This window comes from Stegodyphus dumicola, chromosome X1, assembly GCF_044657685.1.
Source record: "Stegodyphus dumicola isolate Sdum_Otavi_A_Nest chromosome X1, ASM4465768v1".
NCBI lineage: Eukaryota > Metazoa > Arthropoda > Arachnida > Araneae > Eresidae > Stegodyphus > Stegodyphus dumicola.
The window spans coordinates 201,595,902-201,617,616 of record NC_140780.1 but is presented as its reverse complement, the minus strand read 5'-3'; the positions used below and the strand labels follow the sequence as shown (position 1 = coordinate 201,617,616).

The following is a 21,715-nucleotide window of genomic DNA, read 5'->3' as shown; positions in this document are numbered from 1 at the left end:
TAAACTCTAATTTAAATACATTTTTCATATTTTGGTATTCAGTGGCTAAGTGTTTTTATCTTCTTATGTTTGATTGTAATAAATATTGTCTTAGAAATTTGATTTCCTAATTATTGTGATGATGATTATGTAAATTACCTCCACAATCTGCCAAAACATCCCTTACTTTGCAAAGTATGGATGTGATAAGATTTTTGAACGTTTCTTGTGATATCTGGTAGTACTGTATTACCATTAGGTCTTTCTAACTATTTCATGATAAATGACTGAGTTGCTGCACATGCCACTGATATTCATTTGGATTTCCGGCACATTTTCAAGGGTAGAGCAATGCATATAACTATTCCTCATTTTTCAAATGCCTTTTTAAAATAATCTAGACTGTATGTTATAACAGAGTTTCCTTCTCAAAGAAAGTGTTTCCGGGAAGTCAAATTCCTGTAAAGTAGTGTACTTGACTTTCAGGGATGATTATTTCAGGAGATACAGGGGATAGAGATCAAAATACTTTGCAAAAGAATTGCAAGATTCAGAATTTAGCAACAATGCATATTCCAAAGCATTACACTTCCTCTTTGATTTGTTTTTATCCTGTAGTGCTAGGCGCTTCCAAAATTCCATCTTCACCTGAGGGAAATTTGGAATGACTAGAACTATGTGTAGTCATTTTTCATACTATGAATTCAAACAAGTGTCATGCAGGTAACCATCGAATCATTTATAGTCTCATTATGAAACACGTGAATATATTTGAATTTCTTTATGTTGAATAGAATTTAATATGAGATGCTCTGAGTTTAATGCAGCTGAACAGCTGCTCTCAATATAATGTGATATATCTTCTTATCATCAGCTTTAAATTTATAGGCAAGTTGTACCACAGTACCACTTCTGTTGGTGTATACCTTCACTGTATGAATAACCTTCACTCACTTCTACCATCCTTGAGCCATAGCTTGTTCAGAACTTACAAGCAGTTAAGGACCATCTGATCAGTCATTGTTAAAATGTCTTACGGCCCGTCAACACAAGTACGCTCAAATCCAAATAACTTGATGTTAATCCAGCTTTTTCACATATTAAACTTTTTTAAATTTTTAATTTTAAAAAATTGTTTGTATTTTTATTTATTTGTATTTTTTTAATTTTTCTTTCTGGACTAAGTAGGAATTGACTTTTTTTTTTTTTTTTTTTGTTTATTACTTGTTTTTTAATTACTTCAGGATGAGTATCGACCAGTTTGACAGACTTGCAGATTCTATATTGTATGAAAATTAGGATTTATAAAATTGTTTTGAAATACCATATATAAAGAGAATTAAATTACTTAATTCTCTTTATATACACCATCCACCATGTAATAAAACCAACTTCATATTTTTTAACCCCCCCTCCCTTGGTCTTTTGTTTTTCTTTTTATTTGCTTTTGAATTTAGAATGAGGTTCAAACTTTGGACAGTTTATGAGAAATTATGTGCATGATAAAATATGCAATAAAGTAAAATGAGAGAATTTATAGATGATATATGATAAAGAGATGCAGATATATTATTACATAAGGATTTCTATTTGCATTGCACATTTTTAAACTAAATTAAAAACAATAACAATAATGAATAAAATAAGAAATGAAAACAATAATAATAGTTTGTAAAATAAGAATATAATGATTCATGATTAAATATAAGAAACACGTTTCAAAATGAGAAAAACGAACTGAATTATATACTGTCTACGGGTGAGGTTCAAACTCGCTACCTTTCCATTTGCAAAGCAGCGCGCTGAGCACTCAGCTATCTGTGATAGCAGTATTTGTGAAAAATAATGTAGCAAGTAGAAGTCGCTGCAAAGGTAATTTAATTAAACTTCAATAAATGATTGCTGTATGACACAAGTTGTAACTTTCCTCCAAAATTTCGTAATTGTATTTTATTGAATACTCTTTCACAGTCAACTGCTTTATTTTAGAAGTTGTTATATTGCTGAAGTTAGTTTTTGGTGTGTTTAATATTGGGATATTTATAGAGCTTTTTATTACACATGATATAGCCAATATTTATAATAATTAAGGAGAATTTTGTAAGGCAGAAACTTTGATTTCGTAGAAACTGTAATTTATTTAGGTTCCTATTACTTACGGTGTTATAAATAGGTGAAGCATATGGATATACTGGTCGGATCATTGCTTTATAAATATACAGTTTTCCCCTTTAATGAGAATTTTAAATTTATACCAATATATAAGGTTTGAGAAATCTGAAGATGGTGTGAACAATGCTGATTATTTTATTGCTGTATACAGTTATGATATTTCGAAGCAAAAACTCATCTTTGTGTGGTTCTGACGCCATATTGAAACGGGTAAGCAAGAAGTTTTTCTGATTCTGATATGTGATAAGAACTCGGTCGGCTATTGGCTATACGTGCGTGTCGCGGGCGAAAAAGCTGAACAGGAGCGTACTCAGTTTTACATCTTCTGCGTCACGCGAATTTACACCGGCGTCAAAAAAGTTACGTCAACTACGTTGGGAGCGTCCTCGTGTGGACGGGCCTTTAATTGCTGCCTTTGTTATTTAGAAAACAGGAATGCATTTGTTAATGGAGCTCAGTAGCAGCTTTTCATAAAGTTCATTTAGGCTATTGTATTCCTGTAGTCAGTTTCAGTTATCAAACCATTAAGATTCTCATAATATTTTGTTTGTGTGTATTGTTTAGCTTATCAACTGATTTCCTATTTTTGATATTGTCATAGAAGTATTTCTGTAAAGTATAATCCCTGACGCAAAACATAATATTTTATTAATTAATTTTGAAATTTTTTTAGCATACTGAAGGAGCTTGGCCTTTGCTTATCCTTGGAGCTTTGATGTTCATACCTGGGGTTTATCATGTGAGAATAGCATATTTTGCCTATCGAGGATATCCAGGCTATGTGTTTGATGACATACCAGATTTTGACTAATTCACAGTTGTATAATTTCTTTAAATGTATATATTCTATGATTTTTGAGAGACCCATGAGTAATGTGATAATATATTTTCATAAAAGAATTATGTAAGTTAAATTATTTTGTAATATTATTTTTACCAATTTATTAAATGTATGCAAAACATTGCATTTAATTCTCTGATGCTTTTCAATAAAGTGCGATTATATTTTTCGCATAATGTTAACAAAGATAATAAACTAGATTTGTATTTTAATGAAGAAAATATTAAGAAAGGAGTAATTATATGTTACGATAGATAAATTAATTCTGTGTGTTTTATTGTCCTTAATTTCTTGGTCTGTTCTAACTTTATTCTTTTGAAGCAATAATGTAGTATCAGGTTATATTTGAAAAGTATGTACTTTATGACCCAGACAGTAAACATATTTTCTATTGTCAAAATTTTGGTGTGCAGATTATGCAAGTAAATATTGTATCATGACTTGAAATAAAAACTACGTACATATACTTTTATTATTTACAGCCTCCTTTTGTTATTATTTTAAACTGGAACTTTACCTTAAGTCTATAATAATAAAAGAAACTTTTATCTTTAAATTTCTTGTTGTATGTTTGGAAGTTTAATGTATATATATGTGATGTACCAGCTTTTGTCCGGAATAAATAGATTGGTGAAGAATCATAGATGTAGTCGTAGCTTAAATTATCAGACGATAAGTTTAAAAAACAGCATACATTTATTATTGTTTAGGAGAAATAGCAGTTACAAAAATCAGATATCCGGAGTAAATAAAAATAATTACTAATAACTTTTTGTATGAAGTTTATTGCATCGTGACATTTAAGAAAAAGTCCCGATATTCCTTTTGCAGATCTTTTTATAGCCTCTGGAAAGGCGGAGCTTCCAAGAAATGACGTCAGCCTCGTCAGCCAATCCAGTTTGCTTGAAATATTTCCAGAACATTCTAAAACTGTACGTGTAGAAAAGGCGGGAAAAACAACTTGACTACGGGGCTGTGAAATTAATTCTACGTACTTTGAAATAAGAGAACGTCGCCATTAAACATGAAAAGAACATACAGTTAGAATTTTAATTGTATTCTTGACTATGGAATTTTATTATTACATATATATGTGTGTGTGTGTGTGTGTGTGTGTACTTACACAAATAAAACAACCTGAAAAAAAATTATAAAGCATAAAATAGAAAAAAACATATTCTGTAGCATTATATTTTCTATATTTTTAATAGCCTAGTATACAATAATTTTTAAATATCAAAATATATTTGTATAGCTTTCAAAATATAACACTGGTATATAAATTACTTTACTGATCACTAAATCAAGGTTTTTTTTTTTTTTTTTTTTTTTTTTGTGGTGATTTCATACTGTATCTCTTTTAGAAAAGAACACTGCAATTTATTAATTAATATGAATATTTAAATATAATTTCTTATTCATGTATAGAATCTGCATTCATTAATGCATCTTAATATGATGACCTATGAGAAAGTTTCTGTCACATTTTCTAAAACTATAAAAAAGGTTAATTTCTGTGCTGCCTATCAGAATTAAAGGATAATTTGAAAAAATATGCTCACCAATCAAAATTTTTTCTAATGTCTATTGGTATAATTATTTATGTTACTTATCTGCAACTGAATGCAAAATTTGATGCAAAAAAGTTTTAAGTAATGTTTACATACAAGTATTTTTTTAATCATGTTTCATTTTATTACAGTTAAGTTTTATAGCTCTGAATATTCTTTAATTTTGATGAGGAGTGTGCATTATCTGTTTTTATTGAATTAAGTATGCAGCATTATCTTTTTTCACAATCTTTTGATGTAGTTCTGCAATGAGAATGTCTTCCTAAATAAGTTTTAGATATATAAATGGAGAAATGTTCATTGTGATAGCTTATGGCATACAAACACATGAAAGTTTTCTTTTAAAAAATATTGTCCAGATAAGCACAAACTGTATTCTCATATTCTGAGATGTCGATTTTAGATGTGGCTGTTGGTTCTTCTGTGCATTCTGCAAAGTATTGCTTGCTGTAATTGTGGCTAAAAGTGCTTCATTGTGTTCTGCAAAATCCTTCTGATGAAAACTAATAACAATAAAATGTTCATTTTTCCTTTCACTCTATTACACAATCTATATGTAATAATTTAGTAGTTGTTAACATGGAGGTGTATAAAGTACGTAATTGCATTAGAGATGTTAGCAGTCATGCTGATTTAACATTTCTTATCATTCTTGTTAAGCATATTCTTAACTTAAATTACCTGGGAACAATCTATGCCATTTTTAATAATATTTGTGCCTGTTTTACATCTTCACAGTAATTAACATATATTCCAGCATATAATGCACACTTTTAATACAAAAAGTAAGATTGAAATTTACAGGTGGGCGTTATACGACAGATATAAAAATGATAAATTTAAAAATAAGGGAAAGAAAAACATACATATATTAGATTTCTACATGTACCTAAATGCTGTTTGTTTAAAAGAAATGACGCAGCTTATGAATTTTAAAATTTTCATTATCGAATAATTTCCTTTCCATGAGGCATTAATTATTGCGGTTTCATTCATTCAGAAAAAACATACATATATTAGATTTCTACATGTACCTAAATGCTGTTTGTTTAAAAAAAAGACGCAGCTTATGAATTTTAAAATTTTCATTATCGGATAATTTCCTTTCCATGAGGCATTAATTATTGTGCTTTCATTCATTCAGAAAAAACAAGTGTCTTTTAATTCCACCAATTCATTTGGGTTCGAAGTGCATTCTCACCCGAAATTATGTCTCTCTTTCTTCAAACCCTAGAATAACGTTCTTGTGCACACCTACATTAGATATTACCAACCACCTTTTCAGAATTATTTATTCCCTCAAGCATTTCTCACACACACATATTGTTCCACTTATCACTTGTCAATTCAGTATATCATTGTTCTAAAGTCTGGAAAAAATCATCGAATTAATGTCTTTAAAAGCATCGCGTATGTGTCTGTCGGGTGTCTTCTTAAAATAAAGTGTGTGCATTATATGCCAGAATATACGGTAATTTCTATGTCTTAAAAATAGAGGATCAGTGTAGAGCAAGCAGGTTATCAGAATGGAAGGGAGAAAGACTGCAGTATTTTCAAGATGAAGTCCCCCATTAGCTTTTTTTTTAATCATTTAATATTTAGTTTCGATTTGAAATTTGAAACCACTATTGACTGAAGCATTACGTAAATATCTGCATCATGAGCATTATGCAGCATCACATGACATGGATTAATTTTAAAATGACACAGGTTAACCCTTTGATGTGCGGTTGGTCGCGCCTTGAAACCACCATTTTCCGAATTTTTTCCCTCCTCTTTTTTCAGAAATTTTTGAGTGAAAATGAATTTATTACTGATCTTTTACATCTAAATAACACAAAATGACTGTAGACTCATATATGTTTTAAGTATTAATACTTCAGATCGGATGCCTTTTAAAATTTGTTTTCGATGAGACAAAATAACTTCCTTTTATTAATATAAACAACTTTAAATTTCAAAAGTTAGTCATCGCACATCAGGATTTCTATCATAAACAATAAAAAATTGCAGTAATTAAACTGCATATATAAAAAAAACCCTCTATATGTATGGCATTTGCTATGTGGTTTCAGGGCGCGACCACTGCGCTACTAGAGCATTGTGTCACGATGCTTACAATCCTCTAGAGGCTCGGTGGTCGCGCCTTGAAACCACTGGTGTTTGCTTCTCAATAATGTTTGCTTGCTTTTCAAATAGGAATGTTTATTTTTACCCGGATATAGATAAAGGGCTTTGAAACCACAGAGTTATTTTATTACTAAACAATCCATGCACCTGCCCAGTAAAAAGGCCTTTTCCAGAGACTTTTCTATGACCTCAACACACTTGCTCCCTAAGCTAGTATTGTGAATTTATAAATTGTTTCCTGTGGTTTAAATTTAATGTAAATATACTTTGCTATAACTAAAAATAGAAATTGTGTAAAAGTTTTAATTAAATTAAAAATATTTTCTGAATATTTTGGGACGAAATACAAATAAAATAAGTATGAATGGGAAACGAATGATCCGTACAAAGCCAAAATGACCAATCCCCCCCCCCCTGTTAACATAAAAAACCACAAATTTCATGTGCCAGATGAAAAGAAACTAAATAATGCTGGACATATACCAGTGAAATTTAAATCCAGGCAGTGTACATTTTGTAGCACAAGGAAGAAGCCTCATAGAACAAGATGTATGTGCGAAACTTGCAGTGTGGGTCTATGCATGTACCAAAGAGACAAAAGGTGCTTTGAACAGTGTCACAAAAAAACTTTATTCTTTGAAATTTAAAAAAAACACCGAGTTCTTTTTTATCCTTATTTTATTAAGTTTTTTAATCCATTTATCCAAATGTCCTTATTATGTAGGTACTTATATTTTCACTGCTACAGAAAAGTTACATAAATGTTTATTTTTTAATTTTTTCTGACGATTTACTTTGTAAAATAATGTAAAAAAAATTATATATAATGCAATTCTTACATACATTTTTTTAAAATCTGTAAATTTCGTCATTTATTGGAAACACGCGCGGAAAATGGTAAGTATTTTTCCCTACTACATCAGTAAGTTTCAAAGTCCTAGACGCGCGGTGGTTTCACAGTGCGACCACCACCCACAGAACAATGGGCAAGAGTAGATTTTTTTTAATTCATATTGATTCTGCTATATCATAGGACTAGTATTTGTAGTACATGATGATTTTTTTGCATATGCCTTGGAATGAAATGTTAGATAGTGGTTTGTTTGGAATATGGCATGTGTTCAATGAATGGTGACTGTATGCACTACATTTCTTTACCTCTTTTGAGATAATGCTAAAACTACCAATGAATGTCACTATACCTGTTGCTAATGTTCGGTAAACAACCTACACTAAATCTGAATTTTCATAAATCCATTAACGATGATTTTTAGAAAACGTAATGAGTCAAGCAATGAAGAAAATTTCTAGGATCACCTCGGAGGTGAGAAATGGAATTGTTGAAAAGTATGATTTCATATCTGGGATTTGGCTTTTGCATACCATATGCCAAGTATGATAGTGTCTGCAGTTTAAATCAGCTAATGTTGTCAAGATGGGGGGATTGATTACCAAACAAAGATCAGAGACGTAGAGCATGTCGAAAAATTGCTTTTGATCTGGATAGCAGAAAAACAGTTACATGGACAAAGTAACATGGACAGTACATCATTTACGTACAGTAGGTGTTTCACTCGCTGAATTTTTTTTTTCTTTTTTTTCCTTTAGGATTAAACAGGGTTATAATAATAACAAGATTTTTTTTATAACAATGGATTAATGACATTTACTGAGGTACCATTGTATTTGTTTTAGGTGACAAGTTTACTGATATGCAGTGTAAAATAATGAGAACTACTAGTTTTGTGTTTATGCTATTTGTGGAGGATTTTCTCAGTATCATGATTTGGTCTACAGTCTTTTCAGTTTGAAATTTTGTACTATCAATCATGCAAGCATTTGCATATAGATTCATGAATCACATGCAGTGTCTATAAGATGTCTTTTATTTTTTTCAGCATTTTCAACTTTCTCCTAAGCCTAAAATTATCAGGTGCTGTAAATAAAAGTTATTCATTTGATGTAAAATCCAAAAGACTTGGTCACAGAATGCATCCCTTCCCTTTTCAAAATAATAATAATAAGCACTAGAAATTTAACCTTCAGAATATGTAATTTCTATGTTGGTTTTAATCAAAAGCTGGAATCACTTTTATGAGGAGCCAAATGGTTTTAATTCTTGAAGTTCTGTTAGTTAGTTTTGTAGATTAATAATGAAGTGTGCTATACCTCAGATCTATGTAATTAGGGTGCAAAAGGTAGACATTGTTTGTCTTCATTGAAATAGAAAAAGAGAATCTATTTAGATTTATCAGATTCATTTTGATTTTAAATTTCATTTGGTGCAAAAATTAGTGTAATTTTTATCTTTAAGCCAAATGAGCAAAGCATAATTTGGCTGTTCATCTAAATCTACCCTGGAAATTATAATGGCAACTAATTAGAAACAACATGTGATAATAAGCAGTTCTTTAGCAGGTAGATGTAGTGAATGAAAAGGTTAAAAAAAATATGCTTTTGGTTATGCAGCATGACACGTGTTCTTTATTCAGAAGTTGTGCTCATAAGTTTTGAATTGATTACATACACACACGTGTAATAATAATGATAAATAGATGCAAATGAAGTAGTTCTAAGACCAGTATCCAATTATGTACTGTAAGTTACAACAACTGATGGTAATATTGGAAAAATAAAAAAAACATTTAAATCCAATTCATATTCAGACTGGTGTATGTTAATATAAAACTAAAAAATAAATTATTTGCTAAGCAATAAACTGCAAATAAATAAACTAATCCCAAAATGAGATCAATAATGCAGTAAATGGTACAAACAAAACTGTAGTGATAAGGAAATAATTTGTAAAGAATTTACATTTCCTCAGCCAATCCTTGTCAGAGAGTTGAGGTATTAAGAGAAGCCATTGGAAGAGCATGTTTCTGAATTAATCATAAGACAAATTTACTAAACTTAAAACTTCAGTAAACTACAATTTTTTTTTTTCAGTCCATCTCTGATAATCCTATACCTGGACTTAGAGAGCCAAATTGTTTTGTTGTTTATTTAAGTTTTAAATTTAGTAAATTTATGCCATTATTAGTTCAGAAACAAGCTGTTCCATTTGTTACTCTCAATATGCCAACATGTATGATGATAGTGTGATAAAAGGTGTAAATTCTTTGTATATTTTCCTTTATTATTTGCGCTACCTTGTATTTGCACCATTTATTACAGTTTTTTTTTTTTTTTTCATTTTTAAAGCATTTATTACACTGTTGATCTCATTCCTCAACTGATTATTTATTCATAGTAGTTTATTGCTTAGCAAATACTATTTTAATTTTTTAATTATTAGCGTGTGCCAGTTTCAGTATCGTACTTAAATTAGAAAAAACAGTTTTTTCATTATATTTTATATGTATGTATGTGTGGTTTATATGTGTGTGTGTATATATATATATAAACTTTTTCAGATGATGGTATGTTTGTGTTATTATAAATTCATTTTTAATATGCTATTCATTTTTAATTGTTTAATGATTTTGTATATAATATTGTATTTAAAGCATTGATATTGTTAGTTATGCATTTGTACATGTGATGTTATGCATGATAATGTGATAATGGATTATGTTTTATAATTTGTTGAGTATACCATCATAAATTACTAGCTCTAATGGTACACACACACACATATGTAGATATATATGTTTGCATGTAAATTTGATTGTAGATTGTAACTGCATGTAAAATATTGTCTTCTAATTTTAAATTAACACTTTCTAAACATTCTTAATAAGCTAAAATAATTAAATACCTTATTGTACTATTCATATTCAAAGTTATATATTTTAGTTATTAAAAACTAAATATCTGTTAGTAAATTTGATAATGTAGAATTTAAATTGCAGAGCTTTAGAGGAAAATATATAGTTACTGAAAGCTCATTCTTGGATAATTTAAATGAAAATTTAATCTGTTTTTTATCTTTGAGCCAATATCTCCATCAGTCTTTAAAGATGTCTAGTAACAGCTGTTTAATTTTATGAGTTTAATCTGTTTAAATAAATTTTTTATATTCAATAGATAGGATTTTTATTCATATATATTTGAATATACAAAATAAATCTTGTATAAGTGACTGTATGCATCAGTTAATTTTGTAAACTGCTTACAGTTTATTTCATGAATTTTTGGTGCACAAAATTGTCATTAGTAGTTCAAAAAATCTATATCTGCTTTGACACATTTACCTGTTGTAACATCTAAAGCACTGACTTTAATTTCAGTGTCCCCAAACATCATTCGAGTTTGAATTTCTCTTCCTTGAATATATCTACTATCTGAAAGATCCAAGATCAGAGTGGCACAACGTTTCACTCCAGGATCTGTAATAAAATATATATTATCTTTTTCACTGCAATATATATGTATTACACTACAAGACTGTCCATCTTTTGCTGGTGTATAACATCTGACCACTACATCACCAACACCAACAGATTGCCCATTTACCACAAATTTGTCAAAAACATCTGCACACCATTGTATTCCATCTTTTATTACAAGCTTCTCTCGTGGATGAATTCCATGAATGAAACGATGAAGCACTCCAACTCCATAAGTCATTCTTAATCGTCTGATATTTACAGTTGTTGGGTCTAGTCCAAATAGAACTGCACCTTTAAGTATAGCCAAGCTAACACCTTGTGGAATAACAACTTTTAACTTTGAAGAAAATGCTTCTTTTATTTCTTTTTGAAGAATTAAAGATTCTGCAAATCCACCCACTAGAAAAATGTGGTCAATGTTCATGTCTTCTTGATTAACTATACTTTCTATATGCTTTTTAATTTCTGTCACTGTTTTCTGAAATAAAGCTTCCATAGCAGATGGCTCTAATCTTAACATACCTTGTGACCATTTAACATTCTTATGACTAGATTTTTTTATTGCTGATTCTACCTGCAAAGTAAAAGAGAACATGACTAATTGTGATGAAGTATTTTTTCTCTGTACAGGATGAAATATTTTGGTTTATAAAATACCCTGAACAATTTAATATACTTTACATAAAATCATTTTTATATTGCAAAACCCAAAAGAAAAAGTTATATTAAAACTGATCATTTGTTGGTTATTAAAATTTTGTATTTTAAAAAGCTATAAAAGTCATTATTTATAAACAGAACATGTAGTTATTGACACTTATAACATTTAAATACAATATACCATATTTATTTCATAATTTTTACAAAATTATTATATAAACTTCTCATACCATGTATTATAATGAGGCAGTTTTTTAACTGCGGTTTGAATATTTACAGGAAATATTTAAAATTATATAGAGTAAATAAAATCAAATGTGTTATATACTGGTCGACATATTAGAAATCATGCATAACATATGATAACAGGAATATTGAAAATGTTCAGAAAAGTAATAAAGTTACTTTAAGAATAAAATCATAGCTAGTTATCTAGCCATAACTAGTTTCATCTTTATGAATTACCTCCTTCCATAGCGCATCTTAGTAAAATTCTTAAAAGCAAATGTGAGCATTTTCTTTAAGGGGCAGGTTTATAAATATGCCGAGAACTATTATTTGGGAAGTAACCTCTGCCATAAGTCACAATGGTCCACTACTGAATAGTTCTGTAGAACATAGGCAGTTAACATGAATTCAATAGCTCCCTGCATACGATTTTTCTCACTTGCACCACGAAAAGTCAGTTTCTGTTAGAAATACCTCTTTAGATAGATTGTTTACTAGAGTTTTATCCTAATCAACCTACTAAGTCATAAATAATGCAATTGAACTTTACGAATGTGTGAGTCTTCAAGTGTAAAATTAAAATAGATTATGGTGGGCTGTAAATTTTATGATCTTGTCAGGAATATACGCTCAGATTTAACACATTCATAGAAGTGTAATTGTCGAGGGAACTGAAGGGCAGTCATGACTTCAGCAAAACAGAGGCAAGCAAAAGAAGTTACGTGAGTGATTTCAAACCAAAATTGCATGCGGGCTAAACGCACCTGATAGGTCATATTAACAAAATAAAATTTTTAAAACTAAGTTTTTAATTTTATTGTATAAATATTTATCAAAACGTAAATAAATAATGTTATGAATGATGTAAAAGAATTTATGTTTATTTTATGTCTGAAAGCTTGGTATCTGCAAGAAATTTCTGTTGCTTACACTTCGTAACTCAAACGTATTGACCGCTAAATAATATGAAAGACTCACATTTATTTCCAATAATTCTGATAAGTTAAATTAAGCACTATATAACTCATTTAAACAAAAACAAATTATGAAATATTTCTAAGTGGGACCTAAACTTGAAAATAAATAACAACAACCTATCCTCTTTCTTTTATTTATTTAATTTTTCTTTGGTGTATATATATATCTCATGATATATATATATATATATATATATATCTGATGGTGTTTCGATTTGATAAAATTTTTAAACTTGGAGAAAAATTACTAGAGACTCTCTTCATTATGGACTTTGGATGCTCATATGTCAATCAGGTACTTTTTTTACTAATCTTCAATTGCAGAAAAATTATTCACATAATAATTGTACTCTCAAACAGCGATTATGCGTATGGCAAAAATTCGTAACTCAGGATTTTTATGTTTTGACAAGTATGAATAAAACTTAATCAAATCTGTACCTTCAAATCTTTGAATAAGATTTATATCACACTGTAAATTAATTAGCTCCCTTTGCAGATTTTCTAGGGCGTTGTTATGTACGCTTGAAAATATTATATAATCGGATTCCAAATCAGCAAAACCTTAGATATTTTTCCTTTAAATACTTGTTATAGTAATGCTAAGTAGTTTGCGGAAAATGTATTCGCTGGCCGTGTAAAATTGCTACGGGGGCCGCCAGTTTCAGACCACTAGCATAGATCATCATATTGAAATTAAACTGAGGATAGCAAAATTAAGGTTTCCCTTTATTTATATTGATTAGTGTAAAGTTTGATTCGCAAGCTAAATATTATTATAGCCCAAAAGACTTTAAAAGAAGTTTCACGTTTGTAATTGTGTAAGTATCTCGAGCAATTTTGTGATAGCGGTCAATTTTGAAGTAATGTACTTCAGGAAAATTTATTATAATCATGTTACTGTCTTTAGAACAGAAGAACAAACTAAATAAGCAAATCAAAAGGAGGTTTAAGGGACTATTGTACAAACTGGAATTTTTATCTTACATATTCTCTCTCTTGCACGAATATAAAGAGTACATAACAAACAACACATAAAAAATAATGCTTTATTAACTCCACTTTAATAAAAAATTAAACATTTTGAAGGTTTACAAATGAGATCTCTTCGGCAGAAGTGTAATAATTACGAAATTAATAAATAATTATCACATCGTTGTATACTATATATATAAGAGGGGAAAAAGTTACGTCGTTACGACGGTTTAACCAGTACAAAGGAAGTACGAAACCGTCCACATTTTGAGATGCTTTACGAGTATTTTGTAGCGCAGGCTGTAGAAACTGGGACAGAATCGCCTAGCATAATGGTGCAAACTATTAACTATTTTATTTCTTTAGCTCTTCTACTGCCAGATTTGTTTAAGATTTAATGCCTAATATAAAGTCTTTTATCTAAATTAATAAATTCAAGCCACGAATTCACGTTTGGCCGAAAACTGGTACTCGTTCCACCCGTGATAATCACGTTTGTCTTGAAATAGGATCTCGAATTCGATCAGCCCAAAAGTGGGACTGTAAGTCCGATTTAAGTCTTGTGGAACAAATTTTAATACGTACTTAAATAATGACAGTTTATAGCTCTAGGTAGCTTATGCTATATGCTTACGCACCCCGGGGCCCACGGTCAAGAATGCAGATTTCGGGGCACTGCAGGCATTGGCCCACTACGACTGTTACGCCACTGAGGTTAGTTTTTTTTTTTTTTTTTTTTTTTTTTTTTTTAGCTTATGTTGTATCCTATGCTAGTCGTAGCCCATAATGTTTAATGAAACATTATAGGCTATGACTAGCATAACCTATAATGTTTAAATTAATACACTTTTGAATTTATCCCTTTTGCTCTGTTGCGAATAATATACAAAGTGTCTTTAAACTCTCTCAGTGAATTTGAGTATGTTTAAAGCAAAAACAAACAAAAACAATTATAATATAAAAAATTGAATACTGCATTTTTTTTTTTTTAAAGGTTTCACTGCATTTCGAAATAGAATTTCATTAAGTGAATTTTTCTATCAAATTCTTTAAAAAACATACTTACCGAAGAACCTTTGTATTGCTTGTAGTATTCTATGAAAGAGTATGGCAGTGAAATATTGAGCGAGTTAGTTTTGTATGGATTAGCATTTCTTTTCCTGGCTTCAAATGCAATCATTAGGTCAACATAACCAATTGGCCTCTTAGATTTAAATTGTTGCATAAAATTTTCTCCAAAGATGTCACATAGTAGCTTTTCAAATTCCATATCTACTCCAATTGAACCATACGGTCCACCTGATGCTTTCTGTAGTTCCTTCAAAGTTCCTTGCTTATCTAGTAATTCGTGAACTGTGATATCTACAGTGCCACCTCCACAGTCGACCACCATATAACGGGTTCCTAAAACAAAGGTATTTAATCATACAGTAAATGAATATGATATATTTAATCAGATAATATCTGAATTGTTTAATATTCGATAAACTGCGCTTTAAGTGTTTAAATTTTTGCATAAAGTGTAGTAATATTTTCTTATGAGAGGGTGATTAAATGTTCGAATACTTTTGGCTCTTTTACTTGGTGAAGAATAGGCAGTATTCAGATTCATGTGATGTAACGAAAGCAAGAATTTTCCATTATTTGCTGAGATTATCTGTATTGTATTGTTACAGGTCTAATCAATGAAGCTCTACCAAATCTTTTACATACAGTGTATGAACACATGATCACGGCTGTGATTCCATTAGGCAAAACGAAACCGAGTGTTGAAATTTCATAAAATATGACATTAAGAGAATTGATTTATTGCATTAAAATGTTGAACTTTGAGTAATTCTTCATAGAACATTCTCAAAAGACGGTCTCTCAAGCTAGAACTCTTAAGTTTTTCTCTAAACAATATGCATGAATCATCTAAAATACACAACAGTATATTAATTAGCTGCTAATTTCCATGCGTAGAAATAATTAAAAAATTAACTATAGATTTTTTTATCACCAATGGCGATCCTTCTGACAATATTTGACTGAATTTTAAAATTTCGTTAAATCTCTAAAACAAAGCCCATCACTAAATATAGCGAGATTTGCATATCAATTTCGTACTTACGTCAATTTAATAGTTAATTTTTTTTTTTAAATATTATGTACCTTTAAAAGAGCAGAAGCATTTATCTGAGTATTGAGTTTTGGTTTATTTCCAATAATTTCCGTGTTTTATCGAAAACGCTTACCTAGTAGTTTTTGCACAAAATCGCAATCTGAACCTATATCGACTTAAACTTACGTGGGCGGGTGAATTGGTTACAGTTTTTTTTATCCTGTTGACTACTAAGTTCAAATAGATTAAACAAACAGAAACGAAGGGAAAAATAAATCTCAAAGCCTTCAGATTTTACAGAAACGCTCAAAAGGGCGTTCTTTCAACGTTTTGTGTATTACCTTTATTTATTAAATATCATGTTCTTCCCACTTAAATCATAAAAGTCAATTCAACGGCAGTATCGCAAAATAATTTTTAAATTAGCGTATATTTAGAATTTCTGATACACAGTCTCGCGAGCTGAAGATAATTCCCCCCCCCCCGTACAGTATTGTCATTCCTCTCTTTGAAACTGTTGTGTTTGTTAATCAAAAATTCTTTAATATCTGACAAAATATGAAATAGATAATAAAACAAATTTCAAATTCGGGCTTCCAGATGCCCATATCCGGTGGAAGATTGATAACGTTATTCAAAATTTGATGGCTCTAGGTACCTTTGTTTTATTATAGTGCGAGAAACGTACATACATTTATGCAGATTCTCCATTATTTCATTTCTTTAAATATAACACAGGGCTGTAATATTTGGTGGCAACAGTTTGAAAAGTGAATCGACGCAAAATGCCAAAACGAAATTAATAGCCCTTCTGGACTAACGTTCTTTGGGCTAATAATGGTTTTAGTTACCAAACTTTCTCTCAGAATTTATCGCGCTGTAAGAATTCTTTTCAGTGATCTTAGTTAAAGAAAGTACATGCACAAAGTTCGCCTTGCCAAACTTTGCATTTTGCCCTTTGAAGTTAATTACAGCCAAATTCTTTATGCTTTATTTAATTTTTATATATTCACTTAAATGCAAACAGCTGTGTTTTTTTAAGCCCAAAGGGACAATTTACCAAGAAGGCCTATTAATTTCGTTTTGGCATTTTGCGTTGTTTCATTATAAACGGCGATTCACTTTACAAATTGTTACCACCAAATAGTACAGCCCTGCATTATATTTAAAGAACTTAAATAATGAAGAATCTGTATCAACGTATGTACGTTTCTCGCATTGTTATAAAACAACGGTACCTAGAGCCATAAAATTCTGAATAACGTACGTCACCACCCACTTATTTAGACTCGTTCTCTTCATTTGAACTCCATTATGCACTTTTATTGCTATTATTTTTTATATCAAATTATAATACATTTCCTTCCATTGTTGCTTTGTATTTCATTTTTGGCATTTGTAAATTTTATACTACATTGTAGTTAAAGAAGCAAATATTTTTTTTAAATAAATTTTCGATTAAATATTGGCTGCATGTATACTGCAAGAAATCTTTTAGAAATTATGCTTAAAGTCTCACTTTAATTAACCACTTTTGTGTAAATGTAAACGGGTATCAAATTTACTTTAGTAAGAATGTAAAATTTACTTGCCTACTGTAAAAGTCTTTTCATTTCCTTGCATGTTCAAACTGGGAAAATTTAAATCTAAAAATAAAGAAATAAATAAAATAAATGAATAAAATTGTTAATAAATAAAGAAATAAATATAAAAGTAAAATTGTTCTGCGAAATGTGTTTTAGAAATATTTGAAATTCAATCACAGTTTTTATTGCACCTGGAAGACATACATTGCATGAATAAGTCTCTGCTGTATTCGCAGTGAAATATAAATTTTATCGGCGTTTGAGAACATTGTGCGATAGGTATGCATGGGTAAAAGTAAAATTCAGCCAATATGAAATATTTGTAAAAAGTTTCTATCTATGAATACTTGTATAGTTTCATTAGTGCCTGAATGAAACTCTTTTTCAAGTGTTCCTGAACATTTGCAAAGTTTTAAACAGATCTTTTCAGGTTTAGAAACTTTTCCCCTTAAACCTGTGTATCATGTACTGAAAGAACAGTTAAAAAGTACTGCAGTAAAATCAATTATTATTTCTTCTTATGCCCATAATTATAACTTATTATGGACACAAGGGGATGAAATAATTAGTCTTCTTTTCTTGTTTATTTTTCTTATTTCGATATATTTATAGAGTTTAAATTACTAAGCTATAAATAATTTTGTTTCTTATGCTTATTTCATGAAATCAGTGAATCGGTGAAGATCTTAAATATAATTCGGAAATGACCATCAGAGAAAAATTCCGAGTAAAAAATAAATAATAACCAGAAATAAAGTAACTTTTAAATTTTTAATATTGTTACGGATTTGGTATTTAAATAGCTAATGTTAGTTGAATTATAAATTAAATGGTTTTATTCCCCGCGCAGTGCAGCGCGTGACGGATATTAAAGGAAAGCTAATCCGGAAAATTAAAAATACAAGAGCACGTGCATTTAACATTTAATAAATAAATATCTCTTTGATTTCGAGAAAATGCTAAAAAATTCTCGCACGCGATTTAAAAATCTTATAAAAAGGAGGAAAACCTCTCAATTTAGTCAGTTAGTGTGTTGTTGTTTTAAGAGTTTGTTTAGAAAACTGCTCTTGTTGATTGTAGCGAATTCGCGGATTAGCTTTCTTTAGCTGTCTTGAATTAACTTCTGTTGAACGTTTGAGTAGTTAAAAAGATAACTACTGTGAGATATTGTAATACTGAAAGAATATCTGAGGAAATTTAAGCATTTTTGTTGTGATAATAATAAATTTTGTCCATTTTTCATCGGACTTGTGCATTCAATTCAAACGAACCCGTACGCACGCAACAATATACATTGAAAATCCTGTAGGTAGCAGATTAAAGAGATAAATATCAAACATTGCCATGCTTTAAAAACTTTTTATATTGATTGCCTGAAAAGTAGCAAAATATTTACTTTGCTGCATAAATATGCTCTTGCTAAAAAAATAAGCAGCAAACGCTAAAAGAAATGGGATAAATGTAAAAAGGCGCAAATAAAATATGCAATTTACATATGAGGTAGAGGTTGCATTGCGGAATGCAAATAAGCAACTAAGATTAGCATGAAAGACAATCCCGCTATCACACCACAACGCCTCAAAAAAAGGCATAACGGACCTATGTGTCAGTTCTCAAGCAGCGAGTTTCGTTTAATACAATGTAGCCAAAACGGAAAGCATGAGCCGAAGACACCATCTACAAGATGAAATGCTTTGGAGGGCTGTCGGTATGTTGCAAGCTGCTGCTAGACAATCCGCTGTTGCAAGAGACCTGAATGTGCATCGTAGTGTCATCAACAGGCAGTGAAATCATTATCAAAGGGATCAAAACCCCAACAGAAGACGTGGGCCTGGACGCTGAATGACTAAGCAACTAAGATTAGCATGAAAGACAATCCCGCAATCACACCACAACGCCTCAAAAAAAGGCATAACGGACCTATGTGTCAGTTCTCAAGCAGCGAGTTTCGTTTAATACAATGTAGCCAAAACGGAAAGCATGAGCCGAAGACACCATCTACAAGATGAAATGCTTTGGAGGGCTGTCGGTATGTTGCAAGCTGCTGTTAGACAATCCGCTGTTGCAAGAGACCTGAATGTGCATCGTAGTGTCATCAACAGGCAGTGAAATCATTATCAAAGGGATCAAAACCCCAACAGAAGACGTGGGCCTGGACGCTGAATGATTGCCACAACAGCAGATGATTGCTTGGTGTTGCTATGTGCAAGACGCCGTAGATCACTAAAAGCACGACAGCTGTCGTCACATCTTTCTGCTGGTGCAGGACGGTCTATATCCCGCCAAACTGTGTCGCGTCGACTGCATGAAGGTGGACGGCACCTCCGACGACCTATGGTTTGTGTTCCTTTGTCTCCATCGCATGTCAGATCGCGGTTTAATTGAGCCCGTGAATATCGCAGTAAGACACCAGAGCAGTGGAACCACGTACTTTTAACGATTCCCGAAGGACAATGATATGGCAAGAGCCAGGGACACGCTTTTGTGCAACAAACTTCGTCGAAAAAGGCCCATTACAGAGGAGGAGGCTTCCTTGTATGGGCTTGGATAGCAACGAACGGCCGCTTCGACCTCAATGGGTTTCCTGGTGGCTCCGTCACAGCCGTCCGTTGTTACGATGGAATTCTATACACTCTTGTGCTTCTTTTTATTGCTTCAATGGATACCGACGCGATATTTATGGATGATAACGACCGCCCGCAGAGAGCTCGAGTGGAACTATCTGGAGAGTGAAATCATTCCATATATGCCGTGTCCTGCTAGATCGCCGGATCTGAATCCCACAAAGCATGCGTGAGGTATGCTAGAACCACGGTTTGCCGATTGCAGTGTGCCATCAGTCACCCTCCTAAGCTCCGATATGCGATACTACAGGAATGGGCGCTACTGCCACTACAAGCGGTCAACAACACTATTGACAGCTTGCCTCGCCGTTGTCAAGCATGCATTTTAGCTAAAGGGTATCATTTCCATTATTAGAGTGATGTTTGCATTGCACATTCTTCCGACCGATTTGGTCTTTGGCGATGTGATGGTCGTAATACATTTATATTTTTATGTCTTTGCTTTATTGTTTGCAATGTGGTCTAGTAATGTCACATCAAACTCTTAGATCAGTTTCACGCATATCCATTGAATAGTTTTTGTTTTATTCCGTGTTTTGTCATTGTTGCTTATTTTTTTCAGCAGGAGGGCAGTTTAGATTTGAAAATATAACTGAATTCATTAATTAATTCAATGAACGCGGGTTTGAATTCTGCGACTTTACTTAACGTTGATTACTTTCAATAAATGTATTTTCCCCTCCTACAGATTTATGCCAGTTTGAAATATTGGGACTAATCACATAGCCTGTAAATATCGGAAAATTTGCGAAACTGTAGGGCATATTATGAATGCCTGAATTATACACTGAATTATCATCATTGTGAATGAAATTATACACTGAATTATCATCATATTATGATAACCTTTTGCCTACAGACAAGGTATATTCGCACAGCAAGAATTCGACATTGTGTAAATGTCGCGCAGAAATGTCTTAGACAAATAACTGTCGTATGCATTGCTATCCTAAATGAATGATAATAATAATAATAATAATAATAATAATAATAATAATTAAGGTTAACACTGCACAGCCATCAACTCAGTCTTATCCCAATGAGAACTGCACTTTATCGATAATAGCGGGGAAAAAAATGGGCACAAGTTTATTGACAATGGACTTTGATTAAGTTGCTTATTTAAGTCAGACGACAGAGAGATTACGAATATTACTATTTGAGATTATTATTGAAGATGTAGGATATTGTTGGGGATGTGGCATATTATTGGACCTATTACTATTGGAGATATGTGTTAAAACAGGTGATTCATCTTACGGACAAAAGAAGTAAAATAACATTTTACTTTATTTATTATTACCTCCTTTATTATAAAAAATATAGTACATAATATGCAACAAAATAGACGTTTTTTCACAAATTATAGCGCCAATTAGGGCTTCTAGACAACAAAGAAAAATTCGTGAGAAAAATTGTTGAGGAGTAGAAAGCCTTGCGTAGGTTTTCAAGAAAATGGAAAATCAAATCTTTTTACCTCTGTAACCTCTTTGTATCCTTGTTCAAGGATTATTTGTATTTATAAATTTTTAAA

At 31.1% G+C, this 21,715-nt stretch overlaps 2 protein-coding genes across 5 annotated transcripts in view; one reads left to right on the top strand and one right to left on the bottom strand.

Moving 5' to 3' along the window:
- The window catches only part of LOC118202359 (transmembrane protein 230), a 28,056-nt gene extending 24,589 nt beyond the window's left edge, over window positions 1-3,467 (top strand). For all 4 annotated transcript variants that reach the window (XM_035374535.2, XM_035374520.2, XM_035374545.2 and 1 more), the window contains one exon: window positions 2,825-3,467. In XM_035374535.2, the coding sequence (XP_035230426.2) occupies window positions 2,825-2,962 (138 nt within the window). In that variant the 3' untranslated portion in view covers window positions 2,963-3,467. The remainder of the gene's footprint in view (window positions 1-2,824) is intronic.
- Window positions 3,468-10,591: 7,124 nt separating this feature from the next.
- Window positions 10,592-21,715, bottom strand: part of LOC118202376 (uncharacterized) — a 72,957-nt gene continuing 61,833 nt past the window's right edge. Inside the window, exons 7-9 of the mRNA XM_035374553.2 lie at window positions 17,564-17,617; window positions 14,934-15,271; window positions 10,592-11,601 (exon numbers count right to left, since the gene is read on the bottom strand). Coding sequence (XP_035230444.1) covers window positions 10,849-11,601; window positions 14,934-15,271; window positions 17,564-17,617 — 1,145 coding nt within the window. The 3' untranslated portion in view covers window positions 10,592-10,848. The remainder of the gene's footprint in view (window positions 11,602-14,933; window positions 15,272-17,563; window positions 17,618-21,715) is intronic.